The sequence below is a fragment of the Crocodylus porosus genome, unplaced genomic scaffold (assembly GCF_001723895.1).
Source record: "Crocodylus porosus isolate Cpor-Errol unplaced genomic scaffold, CroPor_comp1, whole genome shotgun sequence".
NCBI classification, from domain to species: domain Eukaryota; kingdom Metazoa; phylum Chordata; order Crocodylia; family Crocodylidae; genus Crocodylus; species Crocodylus porosus.
Window position 1 is genome coordinate 65,824,938 of NW_017728943.1, and position 26,053 is coordinate 65,850,990.

Genomic DNA, 26,053 nt, shown 5'->3' on the forward strand with positions numbered 1-26,053 from the left:
CTGACTTCCTGCCCTTTGGGCAGGGGGCTGGACTCGATGATCTCCCGAGGTCCCTTCCAGCCCTAATGTCTATGAAATCTATGAAATCTAAAAGTGTTCAGCATACCAACATTTTTGGCCCTTTGTACACTAAGAAGGGAGAGGGGAAAGGGGCAAAATGTTTCTGCTTGTTTAGTTAGTTTAATATTACCAGAAAAAACTCTTTAATAGCCCTTAAGTTAAGATATAGCTTAATATTTTTTTCAGGCTCACATGATAGAAAAGGTATTAAACCATGTCTACAGAGGATAAAGAGGACTTGCATCTCAGTCTTAGACTACAACTTTATTTTTAATCAGCATGTCGCTAGTTGTAGATGAAGTTCAGCACTTAGAAAAAAAATATTGATGCTCTGTTGCTGGCACAGTGTTCTATACTGAATTTAAAAAACAAACAAACTACTTATCAAGAACAAAGTACCTTAAGGAGCTCTTTGATCTTCATCTCATTCTGTCTCACCGCACCAAGCAATTTTGTTTTTTCTTTATTTGGGGCTTGTCTATATGGGAAAGCTGCCTGACAGAAATAGCAGCTATGGTAGGTGTCATGAACCTATGTTCTGGGGGATTCGTGGGATGTCACATGTGGTTTCTTGCAGGTGTTTTACTGATATGGCTTGTGTAGTCTCTACCAATAGATCGCACCAAGCTGTATTTAGCTTTATTGTTCCATGCTTATATGCACTGTGCTAATTTGCTATAAAATGTGTTATAATAGGACCAGGATTGCACAATACGATAATAACTTTCACGTGACAAACAATGAATTTCTTTGGCACCTGGGAGAGGCTCAGAGCCTAAATGGCTGGAAAGCAGTAATCTGTAAAAATTTACATCTGACAGGAGTATGTTTACTCACAAACAGGCCCTTCCAGACAATGACAAACTTACATATTAAAAGGAGAAACCCTACCATTGAAACAGGAAGGCTATTTGCTCACTGTATGGAAACAGAGACAGTATCTTCGGGAAAATGGATTAGAAATCTCCATGCCTGAATGGATGCAAATATTCTCCTGGTTTTAAGTAGATTAGGAAGGATTTTTAGCCTGGTAAGCATGCACCTTTCAGGGAAAGAAGGGTGTAAGAAAATATATGCAGTGTGGGCTCCCTGAGAATCCAATGGGGGATGCATGTAAATGATCAGATAAGAAATCATACTTAAGCTTTACCCTGAGTAAGGTTTTGTTTCTAGTTTTCCTAGGTATATAGGGAAACACTGTAGAGATGCTGGGTAAAAAAGGTTATTGGTCTAGTGTCCCCTCTACTTATTCTTCGTCTCTCTCTCTCTCTACACATGGTTACAGATTTCTTATGCTTGTTCTTGCTTTTTTATATAAAAGTTTTTTTAAAACTCACTTACTGTCAATGATAATTGATAATGAAAACAGGCAAGCCTCTTTTTGGAGCACATGACTGGATAAGGGTGTGATTCTTATAGATGGCGAAGTCCCCTCTGCTAGGTGAGGCAGGTAAAACTAAAGTGCCAGAGGTGAGGAAGGTGACCTTTGGAGCATCTCAGTCATCTCAACAGGCAAGAAGCAGACAGCACAGAAGGGGCTGGGACAGAAGGGCAACCCCAAAGGTGTGAGAACACTCCACAAATGCACACATGACCCCATCCAGGTTCAGGGAGTAGGATACAGCATGCTGTTGTGCCAGCACAGCTCCTAAGGGAGCCACATCAACTTAGTACAAAATACAGTGTCCACACAGATATGCCAACACAGCTCCAGCAGTATAGTTATACTACCACTAATTCTGCTGGTCAGTTTCCCTCATGGTACCTAATATCATCTGATGGTCAAGGGACATCTACATAGAACAGGGGCAGGCAATTATTTTGGCTAGAGTGCCACTTACCAGATTTTGGTGAGCTGTCGAAGGTTGCAAAGGTAGCCCAGCCCCTTGACAGGTGTCCTATCCCCTGGTCACCTCTTGGAACTGTAAGTCTTGCCCTCTAAGCCAACCTTTGCCAACAGAAGACCCTTCCCTTGCCCCTGGAAGTACTCCTTTTGGCTAGGGGGTCTGCCATTTTGGAACCAGAAAACACCAAATTATATGGGGTGCACTAATAAAGATGTTTTGAGCTGATACCGATTGCAAATTATTAATGAGCCACATCAGTCAATACTGATCTGACTGCTGATAGGTAGCTGGGCAGCTTGGAGAACAGCATCTGGCTGATAGGTCTGTTGGGGGGGGGGGGGGAATTGAGACCTGAGTGGTGAGGGAGGGAGTTAAGAAGGGGCTGGGCTGGGGCTACCCGGCAGGGCAGGGTGGGGGCACAGAACAGAGCCATGAGTGGCTCATCTGGGGGCCACAGCTCCCATCACTGCATGCACCTCCGGGGAGGTACAGGGGGTATGTGTCCCCCAGATCTGTGTGTGGGATGAGGCTGGACTCCCTCTACCCGCTGGGGCCAGGAGCAGTGCTGGGCTCTTCCTGGTGGGGGGGTTGGGCCAGAGATGCACTCACAGCAGGTGGCGGCAGCACGGAAAGGGAAGCTGGGGAGGGGCTAGAGCCACCTCAAAATTCACCATAGTTCCCCTTCCCAGCACTGCCACCACCTGTTCCAAGCACAGCGGTGGCCCAACACCCTTGCCAGGAAGAGACTGGCACCAGCCCTGCCCCCAGCCCATGGCAGGCATCCCACCCTTGCCCTGTGAACACATCCAGGGGGCACGTGGCCCCCATGCCTTCCCTGTCCCATACCCCACCCCAACTGGGCAGCACCTGCCCCAGTCCCACTCCCTCCCTCACTGCCGAGGCCTTGATCTAGTCCTCCCCCACAACAGACTTAACAGCTGCTCTCCAAGCTGCCGAGCTGGCAGCGTGCATGCTGCAGCTGTGCACATGCACACAGCATATATCAGCAACATTATCAGCCACATCAGCCAAAAAAAACGATTACCAATGTTGAAGTAGATTTATCCAGGCCCCTCTAACTTGACTATAAATTTATCCAGGGCTCTATCCAACTATAGATTTATCCAGGCCTCTCATTGATTAAGAAAAAAAGTGAAGCAAAATAAATGGTCTTGCTTCATATTTTAAAATGTTTTAAAATAAGAAAAACTCTTCTGCATATTATGACTCCATGCACAGTTTTTTTGGAACAAATGTTCTTCCTTTCCTAAAAACAAAAAGGTGATAACAGTTTTCAAAACAAAACATGTTGCTGAGCAAGCAACTGTTACGATTTACCCCTTTCTTTTCAAGGATGCTTTGTTTAAATCATGTCTGTTTTCACAATATGAAGTATAAAAAGGTATGTTAACTTGTAGAGGGAGGAAGTTCTGTTAGATCTCCTCCCTACGATTGTATGGTAAAGTCGCCAATAAACTCATACTGAGTCCGTGAATTCTAATACCAAACACAACGCGAAGTTTGATTTCTTCTGCACCAATGTCAATTTTCCTTTTATCAGTGCTGATATAATATGGACCGATGTACGGGTGCACTTCAACAAATTATATCTTTAAAAAAAACAAAATAAAAAAACCCAAAACATACATTAATTTTACTTCAAAAATATTTTTCTCCTGATTTTGTGTGTTTGTGTAGTGTACATACAGGCGATTACATATTGGTTTAAAAAGAAGTTTTACTTTTATATTTTGTAAGGGGGTATGGGTGGGTGGGTGCAGGTTTGTCTATCTGGGTTATGTGTGGGGTGAGGGAGGGTATTGGTATGTGTGTATGAGGTTTGTGGGGGAATGGATAGGTGTGGGGGGATATGGAGTTTGTGGGGTGCTGTGTGTGGGGGAGTAGTTGGGGGGTTGTGGCATGTGTAGAAGGGGAGAGGGGCTGGAGGGTGTGAGGTGGTGTGGGCCCCTGCTAGCCTGGGCTCCATGCTCCTGCCTCCTTCCCCTGGGCTCCTGCCAGCCCCAGCTGCGGGGCATCAGCGTGGGCCCCATGTTTCTGCCCGCCCACTCACTGCCACTTCCCACCCGCCTGCCATGGGTCTCTTTCCCTGGCCGCTTCCCTTTCTTCCTTCCCACCCACACCCACTACTCCCCTCCCCACTCACCTGCTTGCTGCATGACCAGGACCGCAAAATGCAGCAGGAGCCAGCCCACCTTCCACCCCAGTTCCCAGCACAGGTTCTTGTCTCTCTTTTTTCTATAGCATTACATCAGAACTTATTAACCCCTTTACCCCAGGCTAATGTAGGCAGGATGGCTAACAGCATGCGTAACACATGCTTCAATTATGTACCTATGTAGCCATGATGTGTGGGGTCCTGTAATATATTCCAACTTGAAAAAATGATTAAGAATCACATTTCCAGGAGCCCAGCAGGTAATACAATGCTGAAGGGCAACCAGCAAAGGTCACAGCAGGTAGATCTTGCCTGACTAACCATTTCTTTCTATGACCAGGTCACTAAAAGCTTAGATGCAGGTATCGAGGTAGATGTCATCTACTTGGACTTTAAGAAGGCCTTTGACAGTTTCCCATCCTATTCTTATAAGCAAATTGAACGGCTGTGCCATAGATGATTACACAATCATGTGGGTGGCAAATTGGCTTAAGGGTCATACCCAGAGAGTGGTGGTGGATGAGTCGGTATTGGGGTCCTCCAAGGCTCAGTCCTTGGGCTGGTGCTGTTCAATATCTTCATCAGCGACCTGGATGAGGATGTGGAAAGCACACTGTTCAAGTTCGCAGATGACACCAAACTATGGGGCGAAGCAAACATACTGATGGGAAGAAACTGAATCCAGGCAGACCTGGACCGGTTAGAGAAGTGGGCAGAGAACATTAGGATGCAGTTTCACAAGGACAAGTGCAAGGTGCTGCACCTAGGGAGAGTGAATCACCAGCACATCTATAGGCTGGGGGATGACCTCTCAGGAGCACAGCAGCACAAAGAGATCTCAGAGTTGTTGTCGACTCAAAGATGAATATGAGTCATCAATGTGACAAAGCAAACAGCAGAGTTAATTTGCCATGCATTAGTAGGCGCATCACAAACAGGTTCAGAGAGGTGATGCTTCCTCTCTGTGTGGCACTGGTCAGGCCACAGCTAGAGTACTGCATCTAATTCTGAGAGACACAATTCAAGAAGGATAAGGACAACCTTGACAGGGTCCAGAAAAGGGCCACTTGTATGGTTAGAGGCCTGCAGGGAAGGCCTTATGAGGAAAGGCTGAGAGCCCTGGACCCTTTCAGCCTCTGCAACAGAAGGCTAAGGGGGGATCTTGTGGCAGTATACAAATTCACTGTGGGGCAGCAGGGAATAGGAGATGCTCTGTTTACCAGAGCACCCCTTGGAATAACCAGAAGCAACAGTCACAAGCTGATGGAGAGTAGGTTTAGGTTAGACATCCGAAATAACTTCTTCACAGTAAAGGATGCCAGAATCTTGAATGGCCTTCCAAGGGAGGTGGTGCCCTCACCTACCATGGGGCTCTTCAAGAAGAGAAAGGACAAGCACCTGCCTGGGGTCACATGACCCCAGCATTTTTTCCTGCCACTGGCAGGTCCCTTCTGACCCCAGTATTTATGAATCTATGAACACTATAAAACCAAGTAAGAACAACATTTTTTAACATTTTCTCATTAAAGTTTTGAGTCTTCACAGTTCTTCTAATTATTCCTTTAATATTAATGTTTCAAGTCTCAAAAAAGAGGAGTCCATGTTTCATTAACATTCCTGAAACAGCCTTCTCTCCCTCAAATATTTATCGCTATCATGTACAATTTCTCTGATGGCACACAGTTACAAGAGAAAACCTGTATGAAGTGAACATATTTAGACATTCATGACTTTCAGGAGGCAGAGGGCAGTAAGGCATTCAATTCCCACAGAATGTCAGGTTTTATGAGTCTCGTGTGCTCTGGCAATTAATCAAGTACGCTTTCTCTTTGTATATTAATCTTTTCACTGAACCCAATGCAACAGAGCCTGAACCGCTTGAAATCCACTCAATGAGCTTGTCTACACTACCACTACAACCATGCTCACATAGAGATTTCACAGACATTAGGGCTGGTAGGGACATCAAAAGATCAAGTCCAGCCCCCTACCAGAGGGGCAGGAAGTCAGCTGGGGTGATAGGATCCCAGGAAGATAGGTATCCAATTTTCTCTTGAAAGTGCTCAATGTAGGTGCTTGAACCACCTCCGATGACAGGCTATTTCAGACCTTGGGGGCTTGGATAGCAAAGAAATTCTTCATAGTTTCATAGTTTCTAGGGTCGGAAGGGACCTAAGTAGATCATCTAGTCCGACCCCCTGCCATGGCAGGAAAGATTACTGGGGTCAAATGACCCCAGCAAGGTGTTCATCTAGCCTCCTCTTAAACACCCCCAGGGTAGGAGCCAGCACCACTTCTCTTGGAAGTTGGTTCCAGATCCTAGCCGCCCTGACCGTGAAGTAGCGCCTCCTGATACCTAGCTGATATCTTCCTTACGTCCAGCCTGAAACAGTCTTGTAGTAATTTATAACCATTCAACCTCGTCATCCCTTGGGGAGCTCTGGTGATCCTGATGAGCAACCCGATAAACTTACAGATGGCCACTAGATCACCCCTGAGCCTGCGCTTTTCCAGGCTGAAGAGTCCCATGGGTCTCAGCCTCTCATCATAAGGTCTGTTTTCCTGACCTCTGATCATGCATGTGGCTCTTGTCTGGACTCCCTCAAGCTTCTCCACATTCTTTTTGAGTTGTAGGGCCCAAAACTGGATGCAATACTCCAGCTGCGGCCTCACCAAGGCCGAGTGCAACTGGAGAATGTCGTCCTGGGATTTGCTTGAGAAGCTTCTATGGATGCAAGCCAGCATTTTGCTCGCTTTACTAGCTGCAGCATCGTATTGAAGGCCCATGTTCATCTTGTGGTCAATGGTGACTCCCAAGTCTCTTTCTTCCATAGTGCTACCAAGCCTATAAGGATGCTGCAGGTTTTTCCTCCCACGGTGGAGAACCTTGCATTTTTCGGTGTTAAACACCATCAGGTTCTAGTCCACCCATTTGCTGAGCCTGTCAAGGTCAACCTGGATGGCCCTCCTCTCTTCAGGTGTGGATGCTTTGCCCCAAAGTTTGGTGTCATCAGCGAACTTGGCCAGTCCACTTCTGACTCCAATGCCCACATCATTAATGAAGATGTTGAACAACATGGGTCCCAGGACAGAGCCTTTGGGGGCCCCACTGGTCACAGGGCACCATGACGATTAACTTCTTTCAATGACCACTCTCTGGGTCTGACCACAGAGTCAATTTCTCAGCCAGCAGATCGTGGTGGACTCAAGGCCACAACTAGCCAGTTTCACCAAGAAGTGACCATGGGATACCAGATCAAAGGCTTTTTTAAAGTCAAGATATACGACATCAATCTTTTCTCCCTTGTCCAAGTGATAGGTCACCTGGTCGTAGAAGAAACTGAGATTGGTCAAGCAAGACCTACCCACAACAAGCCCGTGCTAGCTATCCCTCAGGATGTTGGTACTGGCCAGTCCATTAAGGATGGCCTCTTTAACAAACTTTTCCAAGGCCTTCCTCAGGATAGTCAGGCTGATGGACCTATAGTTTGCCGGATCCACTCTCCTCCCTTTCTTGAAGATCGGCACCACATTGGTCTTCTTCCAGTCATCGGGCACTACACCAGAGCACCAGGAGTTTTCAAAGATCCCTGCCACAGGCTGGGCTATGATGCTTGCCAGCTCCTTGTGTACCCTGAGGTTTAGATCGTCAGGGCCAGCTGACTTAAAGGCATCCAGCCTCTCAAGGTGTTCCTTCACAAGATCAGCATAGATGGAGGGCAGGGGATCTCCCTCACCTGGACCTCCCTGTCCCGTAGTGGGCATGGGCATCCCATGAGACTGATGAAAGACCGACACAAAGTACCCATTTAATAGGTTGGCTTTTTCCTGGGCATCAGTTGTCCCATTTGGTTTAGCAGGGGTCCAATGCTGCCCTTGCTTTTCCTTTGGCTTCCCACATATCTGAAAAAGGACTTGTTATTGTCCTGGATACTCGAGGCTAGTTGGAGTTCAGTTGCAACCTCGGCTTTCCTGGTTTGCTCCCTGCAGGACCGGACCAGTGCAGAATATTCCTCCTTGGAGGTGAATCCCATACTCTGCAGGCCTTCTTTTTAGCCTCAGGAGGTCTGCTAGATCCCTGGCGAGCCAGGGGGGCTGCTGTGCCCTCTTGCTGCCTTTCCTCCCAGATGGAATAGAATTAGCTGTGCATTGAGGATCGCTCCCTTGAGGAGCAACCACTCTTCCTGAACTCCCCTCCCCCTGCAGTTGTGGTCCCTTAGGGCCTCACTGACAAGCCTCCTGAGCTTGTCAAAGTCGGCTTTTCTGAAGTCAAGGACTCCCATGTTGCTGACTGACTTGCCAGCTTTACGGCAGATGGTGAAGGTGATCACCTTGTGGTCACTGTCATCCAGCTTCCCATTGATCATTACGTTGCCGATTAGGTCATCCCCAGTTACCAGTACCAGGTCAAGCAGCAGTTTACCTCTCGTTTGCCTGTAGACTTCTTGAGTCAGGTAGAGGTCTCCATGCACGAGAGGAAGCCTTGTGACTGCTCGGATTTTGCTGAGTGATCCTCCCATGAGATGTCATGGGTGACTTCAACTACCCAGACAACCATGGTCCTGGAGCGTGCGGCCTCAGCCAGTTCCCGGGCGAACTCCTGGTCAAGATCTTGGCTTTGGGTGTGAGGTCTTTAGTAGACGCCTACTGTTGCGTCCCCTGTGCTGTGTTCCCCAAGGATTTTAACCCAGAGGGTCTCCAGTCATCCACCCTGGTCGCCAATATCAGCTTGCAGGGACACGTAGCTTTCCTTAACATAGACAGCTACACCGCCACCCCTTTTACCTACTCGATCTCTGCTGTACAAGGTATAGCCCTCTATACCCATGGTCCAGTCATGGGTGGGGTCCCACCAGGTCACCGTTATCCCTATAATGTTATAATTATTTGTGTTAAGCAGGAGGACAAGTTCCTCCTGCTTATTCCACAAGCTCCTGCCATTTGTGTACAAGCAGGCAAGTGTCCCCTTGGGGGCTCTTGCCTTGTCCACAGATTGTACCAGGCCTGGGGCACGGGTAGGCTCCCTTAAGTCCCTTGGCCTGCTGGCTTTGCAAGGGTTGCTCAGCAGGCCAGCAGTGGCGATAGTCCCCCCCATCCTCTAGCAGGCTTAGTTTAAAGCCTGGTGGAGCAGGTTAGTCAGTCTGGCTGAGAAGAGCCTCCTCCCCAGAGGAGAGAGGTGGAGGACATCTCTTCCCAGCAGCTTGCTGCCTCTCTCGCTAAAGAGCAGGCTGTGGTCATAGAAGCCAAAGCCTTCCTGATGACACCAGCGTCACAGTCTTTGGGTAACTACCTGGATCCTCCTCCCCCTCCTCAGCCCATACCCCAAGACCAGGAGGATCAAAGAAAACACCACCTGTGCCCCCAGACCCTTTAGCCCCACTCCCAAATCCCTGTAGCGCCTCATGACCCAGCTGGGAACACTCCAAGCCATGTCATTGGTGCACACATGAATAAGGAGCATGGCTGGAGGAGCTGAGAGATCTTCTCTGCAATGTCTTGGATGTGGGCCCCCAGGAAGCAGCAGACTTCCCAGGCTAGGGGGTCAGGACTGCAAGACTCTGTTGACCGTTAAAACTGTTTTGCATGAAAAGATCAGACCAACTCATACTATAATAATCTAAGCATACTCACTTTGCATGATTAGTCAAATCAGGGTGCTAAAATCCCATTAGATTATGGCTAGAATACAAACCATGTTGTATCTAAATTTCTGAACATATCAAGATGTCATTTATTAAAGAACAGGAAAACACACCTAATTGATTCAGTAGTTTTCTTATTTCTGCCTGTACAAATCAAGGATTTGGTGGGTGATACCTTTTATTGGACTACCTGTATAGTTCAGAGTAGCCTTCAGGCTCAGATCTGGGAAACAAGCAGACAGTGTGAACTAAGCAACAGATAGAACAGTGGCCTGCATATAACTCAATATAAATAAAAACAGTCTGCTTAAAAGAATGGAGGAGAACCTACTAATCAAGAAGCGGGAGCAGCAACTTATTTATTTTTAATTATATAATCTAGTTTCTAAAAAGGCAGCAGTACTTTTTCAGCATACCAATGGTTCATCAGAGGAGCTGATATTGTTACTTTTTACATTGCGCACACCTGAAAAATTAGGTGTCCACAATATTGGACATATTTGAATTGGTCCTTTTTCCTAGAGTTCTATCTGCAGGGGCTGTTAAAAATAACCGTCTGAAACAAGATGAAACATGCACGTGTTTGCTTTCACATTTTGGAAACAAGGATATATTTAAAAATATATCAACAATAAAAATGGACAGCATTTACTAGGAAAAGATCATATTCAATGGTTGTAATATAGAATGTGTTGTTTAGAACACACTGGCTAGACATTCTCTCAAATATTTTTAAAGATTCTATAGCTTAGCATGTCTATAAAAATCAGTTAAAGCAACTATTCGTTGCTAGTGATAAAGTGTCTTTTCAGAGAAGGTGTTACTGCACACAGTTTGCCTGCAATGACCTTTACATTTGTCTAAAACATTTTTAATGTAGTTCACTAAATATTGACCCTTCTCTGTATCCATTTCCAGAAACAACTGTAAAAGTTACATTATGTATATCCTACAAAGAGTAACTGCTTTCAAGTCACTCCAACTTTAAAATACTTAAAATAGCTTTTGTTTAATATTAATATTCACTACTGAAACTACCATTCTATTACACTCAAAAAAATAAGGCTTAGCAGATGAAATATTGTGCTTTGACTTTCCTTACGCTAAATATGAATTACATTTTGAGAGTGACAATTCACAGTATTAAAAAAAGCCCTTAACAGAAAGAAACAAAAAGGAACACTGGAAACAGAAGGGACAGCATCTACCTCACAAGGACAGGTAAGTCCCTGGTTGCGGTCAGGATTGCCGATATTCTGGACAGGGCTTTAAACTAAGATTGCTAGGGAATAGGGATAAACAAATTCAAACATGTCTAGGGACCAACATACAAGGAAGCCGTGCAGATAGGGACATTGGGAGAGTCACTCTTGCAGGAGCTGAGGGAATAGTTCTCCAACAGCAGGACGGGAAGACGAGGGTCTCAGTAGGAGGACTTAGTTGCCTATATACTAACACCAGGAGCATGGGGAACAAGCAGATGGAGCTAGCCCTCCTACTCTCCAGTGTGCCTTATGATCTAGTATGGAATATAGAGACCTGATGGGACTTAGCATATGACTAGAGTGCAACTATAGAGGGCTACACCCTACATAGGAGGGACAGGGCAGGGAAGAAAGGTGAAGGCATTGCTTTCTATGTGAAAGAGCAGTACACCTCCTTGGAGGCCAACATCAGCTCCACAAATGGACAGGCTGAAACCCTCTGGGTCAAGTTGTGAGGGAGAAGGGGGTGGCAGTGAGAGAGACCTAATTGTAAGTGTATACTACAGACCACCAAACCAAGAGGACAAACTCGTCTGGAGTTCACCCGAGAACTGACTAAGGCCACACATGCACATGACATGGTCATCATGGGCAATTTGAATTATCCAGACATTTCCTGGGAGGAACACTTGGCCAAGTTGGATCGGTCGCAATCCTTCCTGACTTGTGTCAAGCAGCTGTCCTTCTTTAAGTACATAGGGAACAGAAGGAAAACAAATGAACAATGGCCCCACACTCTCAACTCAGGAGAGCTGGTTATCAGTACTCAGGAGAAAGCTGAACTCCTGAATGACTACTTCACCTTGGCCTTTCACCAGACCAAGGGGAAAAGCATGCCAGGTAGAGTAGAGGATGAGCACAGTAGGAATAATCACCTTCTTACTATTGCCATAGAACTGGTGTATAACCAATTAATAAAATTAGATGTATACAAGTCACTGAGACCAGATGATCTTCATCCAAGAGTGCTGAAGGAACTGGTCAAAGTCAATGCGGAACCCCTGGCAAAACTCTCCCACAACTTGTGGTGTTCTGGAGAAGTTCCTGAGGACTGGAAGAGGGCCAGTGCTGTGCCCATCCACAAGAAGTACAGGAGGGAGGATTCAGGTAACTATAGGCCAATCAGCCTAACTTCCATCCTAGGTAAAATCCTAGAAAAGTTCATCAAGGAATCTATCTTTCATAAGCTTCAGAAGGTAAGGTTCTGAATGGCAGCCAGCGTGGCTTTGTCACAGGCAGGTCTTGCCTTACCAACCTCATCTCCTTCTATGACCAGGTAACTTGCCACTTGGACACAAGAAAACAGGTTGATATTGTATACCTTGACTTCTAAAAGGCCTTTGATCTAGTATCCCACAATGTCCTCATGAGAAAATTGGAGGATTGTGGGCTTAACCCCAAGATAGTCATGTGGGTGAGAAACCGGCTGCAGGATAGAACCGAGAGTCGTAGTGAACGGATCTGCCTCAGCCTGGTGAGAAGTGGACAGGGGTGTCCTGCAAGGGTCGGTGCTTGGTCCAGTACTTTTCAACATCTTTATTAATGATTTGGATGCGGTGTGAAAAGCTCACTGGCCATGTTTGCAGACGACACCAAAATGCTCACACTTGAAGATAGGCTACAGATGCAGGCAGACCTAGACAGGCTAGCAAGTTGGGCAAATTAGAACCTGATGAAATTCAACATTGAGAAATGTAAAGTGCTCCACCTTGGGAAAAACAACCCCCACACACCTACAGGCTTGGTGGCACCAAACTGACAAGTACCACGAACGAAATGGACCTGATGGTAATAATAGACCACAATACAAATATAAGCCAGCAGTGCAATGCCCAATAGGGTAAATAATACTCCGGCATGCATCAATCGATGCACCTTCACAAAGCCAAGGAGGTGATTCTTTCGCTCTACTCAGCACTGGTGAGACCACAGCTGAAGTACTTCATCCAGTTCTGGGCACCACACTTTAACAAGGATGTGGACAAGCTTGAGAAAGTCCAAAGAAGAGCCATCCGTATGATCAGTCCTAAAAGGCAAGCCATACAAGGAAAGGTTGAGGGATCTGGGACTCTTCAGCCTGACGAAAAGAAGGCTGAGAGGGGACCTGGTAGCAGCTTACCACTACACTAAGGAAGTACATCAAGGGCTCGGTGAGCAACTGTTCATGAGGGCACCTGAAGGCAAAATCAGGAATAACTGCCACAAACTCCTAGAAGACTGATTCAGGCTCAACATTAGGAAGAACTTCTTCACAGTCACGTTGTCCAGACTGTGGAATAAGCTCCCTCCAGAGGTAGTGCAGTCGCAATCTTCAGAAGGAGACTAGACAGTCACCTTGCTGAGGTCACCTGACCCCCAGTTGTCCTTCCTGCTTGGTGCAGGGGGCTGGACCCAATGATTTTCCGAGGTCCCTTCCAGCCTTACAATCTATGAATCTATGAAAAACACCTTTAGAAAAACTATATACATGCCCTAATTTATTTCTATTTGCTATCTAGTTGTCTATTAGTGATTTCCGTTTTCCACATATAAATACCTGTTGTATATTTTATGAGAAAGATAAATTTGTACTTATCACACATACGGGTTTTAAAAATATGATGGAAACCACTAGCAACAACTTGAAAAGCATTGTAGCTGCCTTAGAGTGTTTGGTCTCAACAAATATAATGCAAAAGGCACAAGAAAAAAATAACACTGCTTTTTCACAAAACAGTGAAATACAGCTACAATACTTCATTACAGAGGGCTAAACAACTGAAAAAAAGATTTTGAAACACATGGGGAATAACTGATGAATATACAAAACAGAAGGAAGAAAACCTGGCCAGAAAGAAAGAACAGTACTACAGCATTCAAACATGGTTCTTCATGGCTTACCATTCTCAGCTGTACCCAAAGGACAATGGACCAGTTCTATGCCAGTCAACTAGTTACAGTTTCAAGGGCCAGCAGAGGACAACTACAAAACAATGACACTCTGGCCATTCTGTCTTTTGGCCATACTAATGAATGAATGGCATAAAAGCAAGGTCAGGACTCCCTGTAACAGCTCATACCTTCCCCTTTGTTCCAGGTACAATGCTGTGTTCCCTGCTCCACCCTTGCTGCCCATTTCTTCCTAGGTGTCCCTACTTATCTCACCTGCCATGTCTTACGATCGTAGGAAAGTAGGGCGAGAAGGGACCTCACAAGGTCATGCATTTCTGCTCAAGGCAGGAACATCCCTGACTAAAACATCCCAGCCAAGCGTCTGCCTAACCAGCTCTTGAAAACTTGCACAGATGGAAACCACAATTTCTCTAGGTTCCAATGCTTGAACACGCTCATAGTCAAAGTTCCTCTTAATCTCCAACCTAAATTTGTCCTGCTGAACCTGGAGGCCGTTGCTCCTAGTCCTGTCACCTATAGACAGAGAGAAAAGCCCATCTCCATCCTCTCTATAATTGCCCTTCAGGTATTTGAAGACTTAGCACACTAAGTAACTCTAGCTCTTTTAACCTTTCTTCATAAGTCTCGTCTCCCAGGCCCCTAACTATCTCTGTTGCTCCATGCTAGATTCTTTTCAAACTGTCTACAACCTTCTTTAATGTGGGGCCCAAAACTGGACAGTTCTCCAAGTGAGGCCTCACCAGTGCTGAAGAGCGTGGAAGAATCACTTCCTTTGACCTGCAAGTGACACTCCTGTTTATATAACCAGTATATTGTTACGTGTTTGTCTGTTTGCAACAAGAGCATGCTGTTAGCTGATATTCAATTTATAGTCTACTGTAAACCCCAGGTTCTTCTCTGCAGTACTGCAGCCCCAGCCAATCCCAGCCTGCACTGTGCCTGCTATTATTCTGTCCCAAGTGCATGACTTTGCATTTGTCCTTACTGAATTTCATTTGGTTGATTGTGGACCATTCTCCAGTCTATCCAGGGCATTCCAGAACTTAGACCTACCTTCCAGAGTATCCACCCAGCTTGGTGTTGTCTGCAAATTTACTAAGGGTGATTTTACTCAATGGGCAGGTAGCTGAAGGGGTATGTGTAGTTAACAGGGTTTCTGGCTTTGCTAATTCCCCTTGTATGTCATATTTTACCTTGGATTTCCTCCCCACAGTAAGCTGTCTGGGTTCTTTCTTCCCAAACCAGTTTCCTCCTTTTGAAGCTTCTAATGCTTTCTGAAGAGGCCTGATAAGCCTTCTTTGTGGCTTGTCAGGCCTTCCTCTATTTTCCCCAAGCTTACCACAATCAGTTCTCCTACATTTCCTTTCTTTCTAGCACAAGCAGTGCTCTTGCTTTCTTAGTTAGAGTCCTTTGCTGCTAGGACTTTTCTCCTACTGTTCTCAGGGATATAGCTTCCAGCATGTCTGATTTATTTTTCTTCCCTGCAGTGGGGATTGAAGAGGCTCTGTTGCACTCCCTAAACAGGAGAATTTCACCTGCTACCCTGCTTCCTTCAAACTACAACTGCAAGCTAAAAAGACTGGATGGTAATCATGGGCAACTGGTGCCTCCTGAGTCAGGGGGGGCACCTGCCCCCCACAGTGGCCAGTCAGCGACCAGGGGGAAGGAGGTAGGGAGGGAGTCCCCCCCGTGTCTGATCATGCTGAGCCAGAAGTAGCAGCAGTGCTCCACTGGCACTTCCAGGCACACTGCTGGCACTTTCGGGAGACCATGATCGGCCACTGGGATTGCTTCTCCTGGCACCCCCACTCCTTGGCCAGAGCTCTCAGGGGAGGCACTAGTGCTCTCACCTGCCCCCTCTGCCTGGAAATGCTGGCTGTCAGGGGGTCTCAAGGCATGCATGTGCATCCGGTATGCATTGCCATGGATGGTAACCTTGGTCATCATCTTCATAACAAGCCTAAAGTCCAGAGCAGGAAGACTCCATGAGAACCAGGTGGGAAGGAAAAAAAAATCCTGAAGAAACTGAACACAGAAGAGAAATGGATTTTCATATCAAGAGAACTACAAAACTGTCTATTCTGAAAATGGATTATGATTAAATGTGCTGTAAACAAGATATTGCATTGCTTCAAAACATCTAGGTCCTTCCTGTTCCTGAAGTTGCACATTATTTTGTTGTTTAATTACAATATCACAAAGTTGTTTCCTTTTTCTTTTTTAAGTGAGTGGATTTATCAGAAGAGGCATATGTTTATATGTCTAATACCATAAAAGTGCGATTATTTGCACAAAAGTCCCCTGTAAAAAGGTACTGTATTGTAAATGTCAAGGTCCTACTTGTAACCTTTGGTCAATGGGAAGCAAGCCTAAAACCAGAAGAGAAAAAAATATTTCCTCACGTATTTCAGATAAGAATTAGAACAGAGAATAAGGCTGGAAGGACTCTCAATATACTATTTAATCCAACTCTCATGCTCAAAACAGGATCATGTTTAAAAAAATAAAGTTTAATCTAGGCAGTCCTAATGTGAAATGGTTGAGAAACCATTACCCTAAGGAGATGGGACAAGAATCCCAGTAGGGCTAAGACTGCCTTATACCAAAAGTTTGATCCACGTAACTACAGAAATACAGTTAGTTGTGTTAGCTTTAAATCAAGGAGAAGGCAGAGCAGATTTGCACTTTATAGACTAACCAAAGTAGATTATACATAACTAGATAGCTTCTCATCTAATATGAGACAGAGAAAACTATCTTATCAAAGCAGTGGCTGTTGTATATGGTAAGAAAGATGCTGCCATAAACCATAAGACTCAAATCCAAAATAATTGGTCAGCCAAAAATTAGATTTAGAGCAATTTATCAGGAAGCAGCAATTCCTGTAACCCCATTGCGGCCATTTACTAATGTGCTTGCCCTTTACTGACCGTATGACTTTATTAATTGTCCAGGTGGACAGCCTACATGAACTGTCAAATGATGGTAATATGGTGAAATGTTGAAGTCATTAGTAGAACAAGTAACATGACAGTGCCGAAAACACGAGCTCTCTCTCAGTATTGGTATATACTGATCAAATACTTGAGAAATAAGAGTGAGCAAGCCTTAACAAAGATAGATATCCGACAGATAAGAATTATGTCCTTGATTTTTCTTTATCGCCTTTTAGAACTCTGACGTGTCTAGTTGAAAAATAAATTTCCTCAGTTTCCTTTTTCCTTCCTCACAAGTGTTACTAAACAAGGTTTCCAAAGGACAGCTTCCTAGATTACACGAGCGCAAAGTAAGAGAGGAGGAGCCCTAAGGAGTAGCCTTACATTTACTCAACAGAGCTGAGAAACTAGAATTCCAACACGTAATTAGACTTTGGTTTCTTCTCTCTGTGCCAGGTTGGGTGATATATATGGGCAAATACGGGCAGTATTATTACAATCCTTATAACACAAAAATATTTTAAGTTCCACAGGGAACAACATCACGTGAACAGTTATTCTGGTCCGTGAACAGTTTTGTTTTTTTTAATTCCACCATAACCAGTATTTTACAGTGAAGCAAGATGATACACCTTAATAAAGTACATGTTACAGGCCAGACTTACTAAGAAATATTTGTCAGCATAAAAATGTCAATTATGGATGAGGGTTTCTTTTGCAATATTTCCCTTCCAACAGCAACAACAACAATATCCTAGAGCAGGCGTTCCCAAAGTTTTTATGCCATGGCCAGGCAAACTGTGGCCTGGAAGCGATTGCAGCTCAGCAAACCATGGCCCAGCAGTCACAGCTGACCGTGGCCAGAATTTCCAGCCGGAAGACAGGTAAGGATACCCCCACCCCTGGGTAGAGGGGTGGGCAAAACCCTGCACTGCTGCAGGCCCTGCAGAAGGACCTGTGGCCTCTCCGCCTGGCTCTAGGGGGCCACAGTTTGCCAGTCCGCGGCCACTTCTGGTCCAGCAGCTGACTGTGCCGTGGCCGACCACCGGGCTGCGGCCTGGGGACTGAGAAGCCCTGTCCTAGAGTATCCATAGCTATACTGACATATAGATGTTGTGGTCAACAGAGCTTATTTCACTACCAAGCAAACATAATATACCAATAAAAGCAACTTATTAGTATAAACGGCATTTATACTAGAAAGGTTTACTGGTATAGCACACTTTTCCCATTGTATACTTGGGAACAGCACCACCAAAGTATATACACCTTCTCCTACCATAGGCATGTGTATATTTCCAACCCCTCTAAAAAACCAACCTTGAATCTGTAAATTTATCAGTTGTTAGTAACAACCAGGGGTGCACCGATATATTGGTCAGCTATCAGATCGGCACCGATAAAAGGAGAAATGACATTATTGGCTATCAACTTTTTTTGGTCATTGCAGCTGATAATTATTACTGCGTGTCCAGAACACCCTGGTGAGCATAGTTCAGACCTGCACGTTAATGCCATGTGCGCAGCAGAGGCCTGAGCACTGGGGCTGCTGCAGAGACATTGGGTTGTGTGGGGACAGGGTAAGGCACCATGTGAGGGACATTTCACTCTGCCAGGCACCAAGCAGCTTTACAAAAGTGGCTTCTCCCTGGTGGCCATGGGAGCTCAGCTGCACGGGCCCATCGGTGCTGAGGAAGCAGCAGACTTTGGGGCTCCAGAAGTGCTCAGCACCACTGTCCACATAAGGGTCTGCCCCATCAGCCAGGGAAGACAGCATGGGCTGTGTGGGGAGTGGGGCTGTAGGTAGGCGCCCTGCGCGAGGGGGTGATGTGCATGGGAATAAGGCAGTCATCACCTTCCTCATCGAGGGCCAAAGCAGGCAGAAGGTTGCTCCTGGGCCACAGAATGCCCAATACAATGTTTTGAGTTGCTCTAAGAAGCTCTGAATAAAAAAGGTTTATTTATGTCAGTAATTTAAAATGCCTTTAACTATTACTATATATCGGTTATCAGACTGGCATCAACCAATATGGTTGGTTAATCATCAGCTATCGGTACCGGTCAAGAAAATCTTTATTGGTGCAGCCCTAGTAACAACAGTTACCAGCAGGGATAATTAGTGCCCTGATCATATCAGTAATAGAAGCAAAGGTCATATGACTTATTAATCTTAAACAGAACATTTATTAATTGAGGCCAATTCATATTAAACAAGAACATTTTACACAGTGCACACTCTTTTGGAATATAAATAGTTCATGACTTCTATGAAGAAAGAGTAGTTTCAAATACATTTCTTGCAGAAGCTTTGTATGATGCCAAAGATGACAAAGCTTTTAATTTAAATCGTTCTAAACTGTTTCAACTTGGGTGCCAGTTTTACACAAGTTTGAGCATAAAACCTTATTTTTGGTCATTTCTCTGGGGCCACAACATATCATCAAGAGAATATATAACATGGTCACTATTGAAAATGCAAGTAGAAAAAAAATATATAGAAGAGCCTTCATTATCTCCTATCACTAACCCAGTAATCCTAACACATTTATCTGAATAAATCAAGGAGAGAGGTCAGTTCCAGGCTAGACTCCCTATCAGCCTCGTCTGGTTAAGGCACAGCAGTTCCTGGGACTAACAGAACACAAAGGAGCATTGCTTCCATCTGTCTTTGACTCCCCAGTCAAATGACCAGGTATTCATTTACAGCTGGGGAATTAGGTATGGCTTTTGGCAGAAGTCTAGAATGAGGCTCAAATATGCACCGCTGAAGCTGCAGCGAAGCACCTTAATTACTCTGCCATGCAATTGTTTCTGCACCATAAGCTGTCTTTTAGGATGCAGAATATTTTCAACCATAAGGCCTTTGACATTTCCTGACAGTCCATCAAAGCATCCATAATGCTTCAATTATTCAATTATAGCAGGCACTTCAGCCACACTGTCATATCACCAGTGATATGAGCAGACCACATGCTCAGTCTGGATATTACCTGTTTTGTTTCCTGGGTCTATTCTTTTTTCTGTGTCTATATGCCCCTGCTGCTGTCAGCATCACTCTCCCCGACTCCATGGCTTTCTGGCCTCCTCACTTACTTTCATTCTCTTCTCTGCATATTCATTTTCTCTTTCTTTTCATTCCTATTCCTGTACTCAAATTCTCATCACCATTGAGTCACATGCACACTAATCTACACACAATTTATTTCTAACTGCCAAATGAACCCAGTCAAAAACTGCCCAGTTTGAAACAGCTCTGAAACCAACCAGGTTCTCTCAGTTTCAAAGCTGCTCAAGGAGCTCCCACAGCTCCATTACAAGACCTAGGGCACATTCTAAGTATTAGTGTAACTAGTATTAATGAGATGTGGAAAGCTCAGAGCTGGTTGTTCCTATATGAAACAGCAGTGCTTTTAATACCAAAAATCAATGGGATTTGCTAAATAACAAGTGCAATTTGCAGGATTTCTATAACAGCCCGCCATACCCAGTTGATACTGGATTATTGCCACTACTGGATTACTGTCATCTTCGCTCATCTTCTGTATTGGCTCTAGCACCCTCCTGTCAACCTTCAAACAAAATTTTGATTTGTTAATGAATCCAACCCATGACATAACAGATATAACATTCCAAAATACATCCCAACTGCCCCAGCCACACACAGAGACACACAAAGAGACAGCAGGATCAACGGTGCTACCACAATCCAGACCTCCAAAAATCTTGTTATCCCTCTTCTGCTCCCCCCCACTGCACATTTTTTTCTTCCTTATTCAGAGAATCAGCTCAAAAGCCCCCAAATCCATTGATTTAGCCTACTGTTCACTCATTCACACAGTAGGGAAGGCCCCACAGGCCACAGGCCAAGTCAGATTGGATCCACTCTCTTTTCCCCCATCTCTACATTTGGAAAGTGATGAGAGAAACAAGTTAGCTGTGCCACTTTGCAGTCCGGCTGCGGGCTGGGCTGGGCTGGGCCGGGCCAGGCCGGGCGGGCCGACAGGAGACACTGACGTGGTTTCTGAGGCAGGAGCTTTGGCAGGCGGTAGCTGTCATAGTCCTGGGGGGAGTGGGCTGCAGCACCCGCGAGCTCGAGCCAGGTTTGAAAGGGCAGCGCCGGATAACTGCCCACGTGGGCGCCCTGGGTGCAAGGCTTGGGATGCCCCGCGCAGGAGGGCGGCAGGAGCTGCCCCCGGGAGATATCACTGGCTTGCGGGGCAGGAGACGGAGAGGCGGTGTGTGCATGCGCTTGTGTGTGCAGCTGCGTGAGCATGTGCGCGTGTGTGCGCGTGTCGGGGGGCAGGGGGCTCCCATAGTACTTCCAGGGCCGGAGGACGGCGGCCACCTAGGCACTCCGGCCGAAGAGCCTGCGGGGGACTCAAGGGCCAGCCCCACCCGCCCCTGGGAGAAGAGAGGGGGAGGGCCCGCTTCCCCCACAGCCTCACCAGCTCGGTCTCGCTGCTGCTGCTGCCGCCGCCGGAGTCGGGCTGGGCCCAGCGGCCCGGAACATGAACCCGGCGCCCGGCCCGGCCTGGCCCGGCCGCTCCCGGGGAGACGCCGCTCTGCACCACCCGCGGGCCCAGGCGGCCGCGCCAGCCCCTCCCCCCTCCTCGGCCGCGCCCGGAAGCAGCGGAGGCAGCGGCAGGAAGCCGGAATAAACCATTTCGGCCCCACCGCCCCGGAGGCTGCGCGGCTGGTTTGGCCCAGGGCTGCCGCCCCGCTTCCGCTCCTCCTCCCCCCCCCCATGCCCCCGCGGCCCCTGCCAGGCCACACCACGGTCTGGCAGAACGCGCAGCCCCCACTTCCCTCGCCCCCCCCCACTGCCGGGCGAGTGGTACGGCCCGGTTGCCATGGTGACGGCTTGTACACGAGCGGGCGGGGGCGGGGCTGGAAGCATGGCCGCCTGGGCCGGGGTGCGCACGGGCGTGCCCGAGCTGCTCCAGGAGTGTTTCCATAGCAGCAGGTAACGCCCCCCCCCCCACCGGGCCTTGTCCGTGAGGTGATGGCTGCTGGGGCCCCAGCGAGGCACTGACCTGGGGCTGCATTAGCATGGGGCTGCACTGGCCTGGGGAGAACCCTGCCCTCCTGTCACGTCACTGCCCCATTCCCCCTTGGCACTGGTGACAGCCGTCCCTCTGCCAGCCCCACCTTCCAGCACTCTGGCCAAGCAAAGCAAGAGCTACTGGCACCCCAGAACCAAAATCCAGGGCCCAGGAATGTCCAGTGGCTGGTAAGGGACAGCAGCATGGAGGCCAAATGTCGCTTGCTATTTTGGGGACCCTGTGACGCGGCACCACTTGCCCACACGTAGCCAGATCAGGAGCAGGTTTTCAAATTTGGGACAAAAGTCTCATTTCCAGACATGTTTGGTACTGTCCTGAACATCCAGGAGGAGGGGGTCCCTTTTTAGGTAAAAGGGGCTGGGACAGGGTATGAGATCCGTAGAGTACAGCAATTTTTGAGCTTTCTGGATGCAAGGCACCCCTCACTTAGGCTTGCCAACCCTCCAGGTTTGCCCTGGAGTCTCCAGGAATTAGATATAAACAGGGATCCTGGTTTTTTCTGATTAAAAAAAAATCCCCAATTTTTGGATCAAAAAAGTAACCTAAAATCCACATTTTTTCCATGATTAAAATGAAACATCACTAAAATATATTTCAGAGAAATATTATCAGAGAAAACCAGGATCCCTGGATACTAGAAGACTGCTGAGAGTCACCCAGAAGATAAATGATAGGGCATTCATTAAAATAAATATTAAATGGTTGAATCTGCTTTATTCAGTAATCCAGTGGGTTTTTAAAATGTCATAGTAATGTACGTTTGCCTTCCTGACAAAGTCTACGCACCATCATCCATAATTGATATATGCAAGCGTGTGGGTGCGTTTGTGGTTGTAGGGACATTGGTGTTCCAGGGACCTTCCGAAATAGATTCAGAGTTGGCAGGCCTACCCTTGCTAGATGCGAGACACTCCTCCGTAAACTGTTGTGAACTAAGTGGCACCCAATTTCACCAACCAATTTATATATTATCGTGCTGATTTCCTGACTCAGGGTCTGGGCACTAGGAGTGGGGGATCATCCAGCCAGAGACAAGCCTGAGTCTGGCTTATTTGCTCAGCTTAACTGCTTTACCCCCTCTCATCTTGCTTATCACCTCACATCTTGCAGCACCCTTCAAATTCAGAAGATATGGTGGCAACACACAGTGCCCAGGGACCCTGATTAGGAATCACTTAACTAGCAGGAAAAATCCACAAGGCAGGTCTTTGAGGACCCTCTCCCAACTGTTACTGTAGTAAGCGTGCTTAGTGCATTCTTATGTCTTAAGTGTAGCACAGTTTTGTAACTGGCTCTTTCGCTGGTAATTGCACTCACAGTAACATTCCAAGGCCAAATTCTGACCTTAGGTCTGCTTAAATGACTTCTACTAAAATGAGTGGGAGATGTGCATGGGCATCAAGGAACATAATTCAGCAGCTAGACCACTAAGCAGTCAGGTTGAATGTCAAACCAATCAGTATGCCATCTTATTGAAAGATAGCTATCACTCCCTGTAATTTAAAAACCAAGCAACTGATAGTGTTTGATAGCAAAACTAGTCCCATGTTTTTGGGACTAGATAATTCCTAATTCAGCAAGTAGATGAATACTTGCATTTTTGACTGTCAGATCATGAATTAAATGCTAACACTGAATTAGTATGCAATAGTGTGTTCTACTGCCTTTAATTCTGCTGTTTCCAGTTCTTCAGCTTTGTTTATTGTCTCCCTTTGCTCTTTGTCCTAACCCTGTCCAATTAGGCCTCTCCTACGTCTCAACTCTGTATCTTTCCCCTAGCTTCCTTCCCTGGGTATTCCTTTGCCATCTCTGAGCATTTTATATTACTCTCATCCCCCTTTCTTCAAACTTTCTAAAATACTAGCTTCCAAAAATTACAGTTATCCTGAAAGAGGCATTAACATATTCAAGAACATGCAATTTTTAATGACAATAGGATGCTAACAAGATATATATTTAATGCTACTGTTCGTTGACAAAAGTTCTATTTCCTGAAGCCCTTGGAGATGTCTTGGAAAATCTAAGAGGAAAGGTCCCTTTTAGGTAACAGGGGCTGGCAGTATATTATGTCAGTGAAGGCTTGGTGTAGATTACAGTGGTTCTCAATGTTTTTAACTTGCACACAGGAGCTTAATAGATCGACCTACCTGCTTAAAATGTCATCATTTCAGAGAAGGCTAGAAAGGGCCACTAAATCATCTAGAGTGGCCTCATACATATCACAGTTGATTCATATGAGTTTAATGTGGGTAAGGAAGTGCGTGCAGGATTTGAACACTCCATAGGCAGCATAAAATGCAACACCGAAAAATAAGGTCGCTAAGTAATACAGCTGAAAAGTATAGTTAATTTCAGTATACTTACCTTGTTAGTTCTGTAAATTCTACTTGAATTCTCTTCGTTAAAGCTATACCATTGACTTCTTTAACATCTTTGGGACTGGGGGCTAAAGTTTTGGGGTTTCAGTAGAACTCAAATACTGCCTAATTTGTGCAAGAATCATAAGGCCTGATCCACAGGCCACACACAAGTCTATGGAAACTTGTCAGTAACTTCAGTAGGCTTTAAATCAGGCTTCCTTTCAGCCCAAAGACCTTGTATTCATAACTAACAGTAAAGCCACTTTAGTGATAAATACCAGACACTTTGCAGTTTGCTTCATACGCTACCACCTTTTTTCACTACACATTTCCCATGCAACAATAAAGTTCTTTGCAATATGTAGTGGGTATTTGAAAAGCCAGAGCTAACTGACAATTTGTCTTGGAGTTGCCAGCATGTTGTGTAATTCTACTTTTTTTCTTCCAGAATTACCTCATTTGGAAACATTTCAGTCTTTAGAACTGAAATAATTTTCAATAGTTACAGTGGATATTTTCAGGTGGTTATATGAGTACTGTGATCATCTAATATTTTCTTAAGAGAATTCTAATTCTTTGCAGTATTGGTAACACATTTAGGACTTGATCCAGGCTAGCTAAGTGGAATTTTCATTTAGTTTCACTTGACTTTCAGTCATCAGGCTTTCTTTTCTATCACTCTTAATTCATTGTTATAATGCTGATCATAGTGAACACATTTGGTATTCATGGCATATTTTATGGCTTGTGGATTCTGTGTGGATTTCTATTGTAATTCAGCACTAATTAATTCATCATTAAGATAAAATGTTACTTGCATTTTTCACTTAAAACACAAGAAGTCTGTAAGTTTGTGACATTTGGCATGAGTACTCAATATCTTGCATCTAAGAACTATGTTTCTCAGGTGATGGAAAAAACGTAAAATTAATAGAAGTCAGCTTATGAGTTACAACTCATCTAGCCCTGCTGTCTTTCTTTTAATATTTTCAAGTTTTAAAAATTAGAATTCATATGGAAAAAAAACAATAATTGAAGATATTTGTTGTTCCTTTGCACCAAATGAAAAATAGCATTCATTTGCATTCCTCTGAATTTATATTTTGATTGTTTTTGGTGCTTGATTACAAAACTGTTAAAATGGAGCAGAGCTTTTGCACTGTGCTTCTAGCAAGATTGGGGCCTTTGTTATCATGTCAGTATTATCCAGTAATGATGTGATACATTGTCTGACATCTTGCTTAACTGTGAGAGTAAGTTAAAATTAAAAAAAAGAACCAACAACAGCAAAATTTTAAAAGAATAGCCCTAAAACCACCCAAGTCCTATTAAGAAGAATATATGGAGGGTTTTTTGTGGTTTTTTAAGCTTAAATTAATGTATTGGAATGTTAAATTGCTAAAAGATTGTTTTTAAAATGTTTCCAGATTTGTAGGTCAATACAGAAAAACAGAACATGCTGCTGCTGTAAAAATCCAGAGCTGGTTTCGAGGATGCAGAGTCCGAGCATACATCAGGTATTTGAACATGCATCAGACCAAATCATTGTTTGCTCTATTTAGCCACTATTTTCCAGAACTAATTTATTTCCAAAATTTTTGTCTATTATACTTTACTTGGTGTCTCAGTCTAAAAATTACTGAAAATTTTCAAGAAAAATTATTCTAACCCTTCCCTGGCCCCACAATCACAGCAGCAATCAAGGATCTAAAGCCCTTGGGGGAGAAGCAATATGTTTTATTAGACCAACTAAATAGTAGCACAAAAATTTCTTTCTTTGCAAGCTTTTGGACCCAAACATCCTTTGTCAGG

General features: G+C 45.3%; 2 protein-coding genes across 3 annotated transcripts in view; one reads left to right on the forward strand and one right to left on the reverse strand.

Annotated features, from left to right (window-relative positions):
- GPATCH2 (G-patch domain containing 2) overlaps nt 1–21,417 on the reverse strand; it is a 211,755-nt gene extending 190,338 nt beyond the window's left edge. Inside the window, exon 1 of one of the 2 annotated variants that reach the window (XM_019549481.1) lies at nt 21,264–21,415. In XM_019549481.1, the coding sequence (XP_019405026.1) occupies nt 21,264–21,328 (65 nt within the window). In that variant the 5' untranslated portion in view covers nt 21,329–21,415. Of the gene's footprint in view, nt 1–21,263 lie in introns of both variants that reach the window. The other variant, XM_019549482.1, reaches the window with a different exon arrangement.
- Nucleotides 21,418–21,595: 178 nt separating this feature from the next.
- SPATA17 (spermatogenesis associated 17) overlaps nt 21,596–26,053 on the forward strand; it is a 153,334-nt gene continuing 148,876 nt past the window's right edge. The window contains exons 1-2 of the mRNA XM_019549483.1: nt 21,596–21,781; nt 25,669–25,758. Of these exons, the coding sequence (XP_019405028.1) occupies nt 21,669–21,781; nt 25,669–25,758 (203 nt within the window). The 5' untranslated portion in view covers nt 21,596–21,668. The remainder of the gene's footprint in view (nt 21,782–25,668; nt 25,759–26,053) is intronic.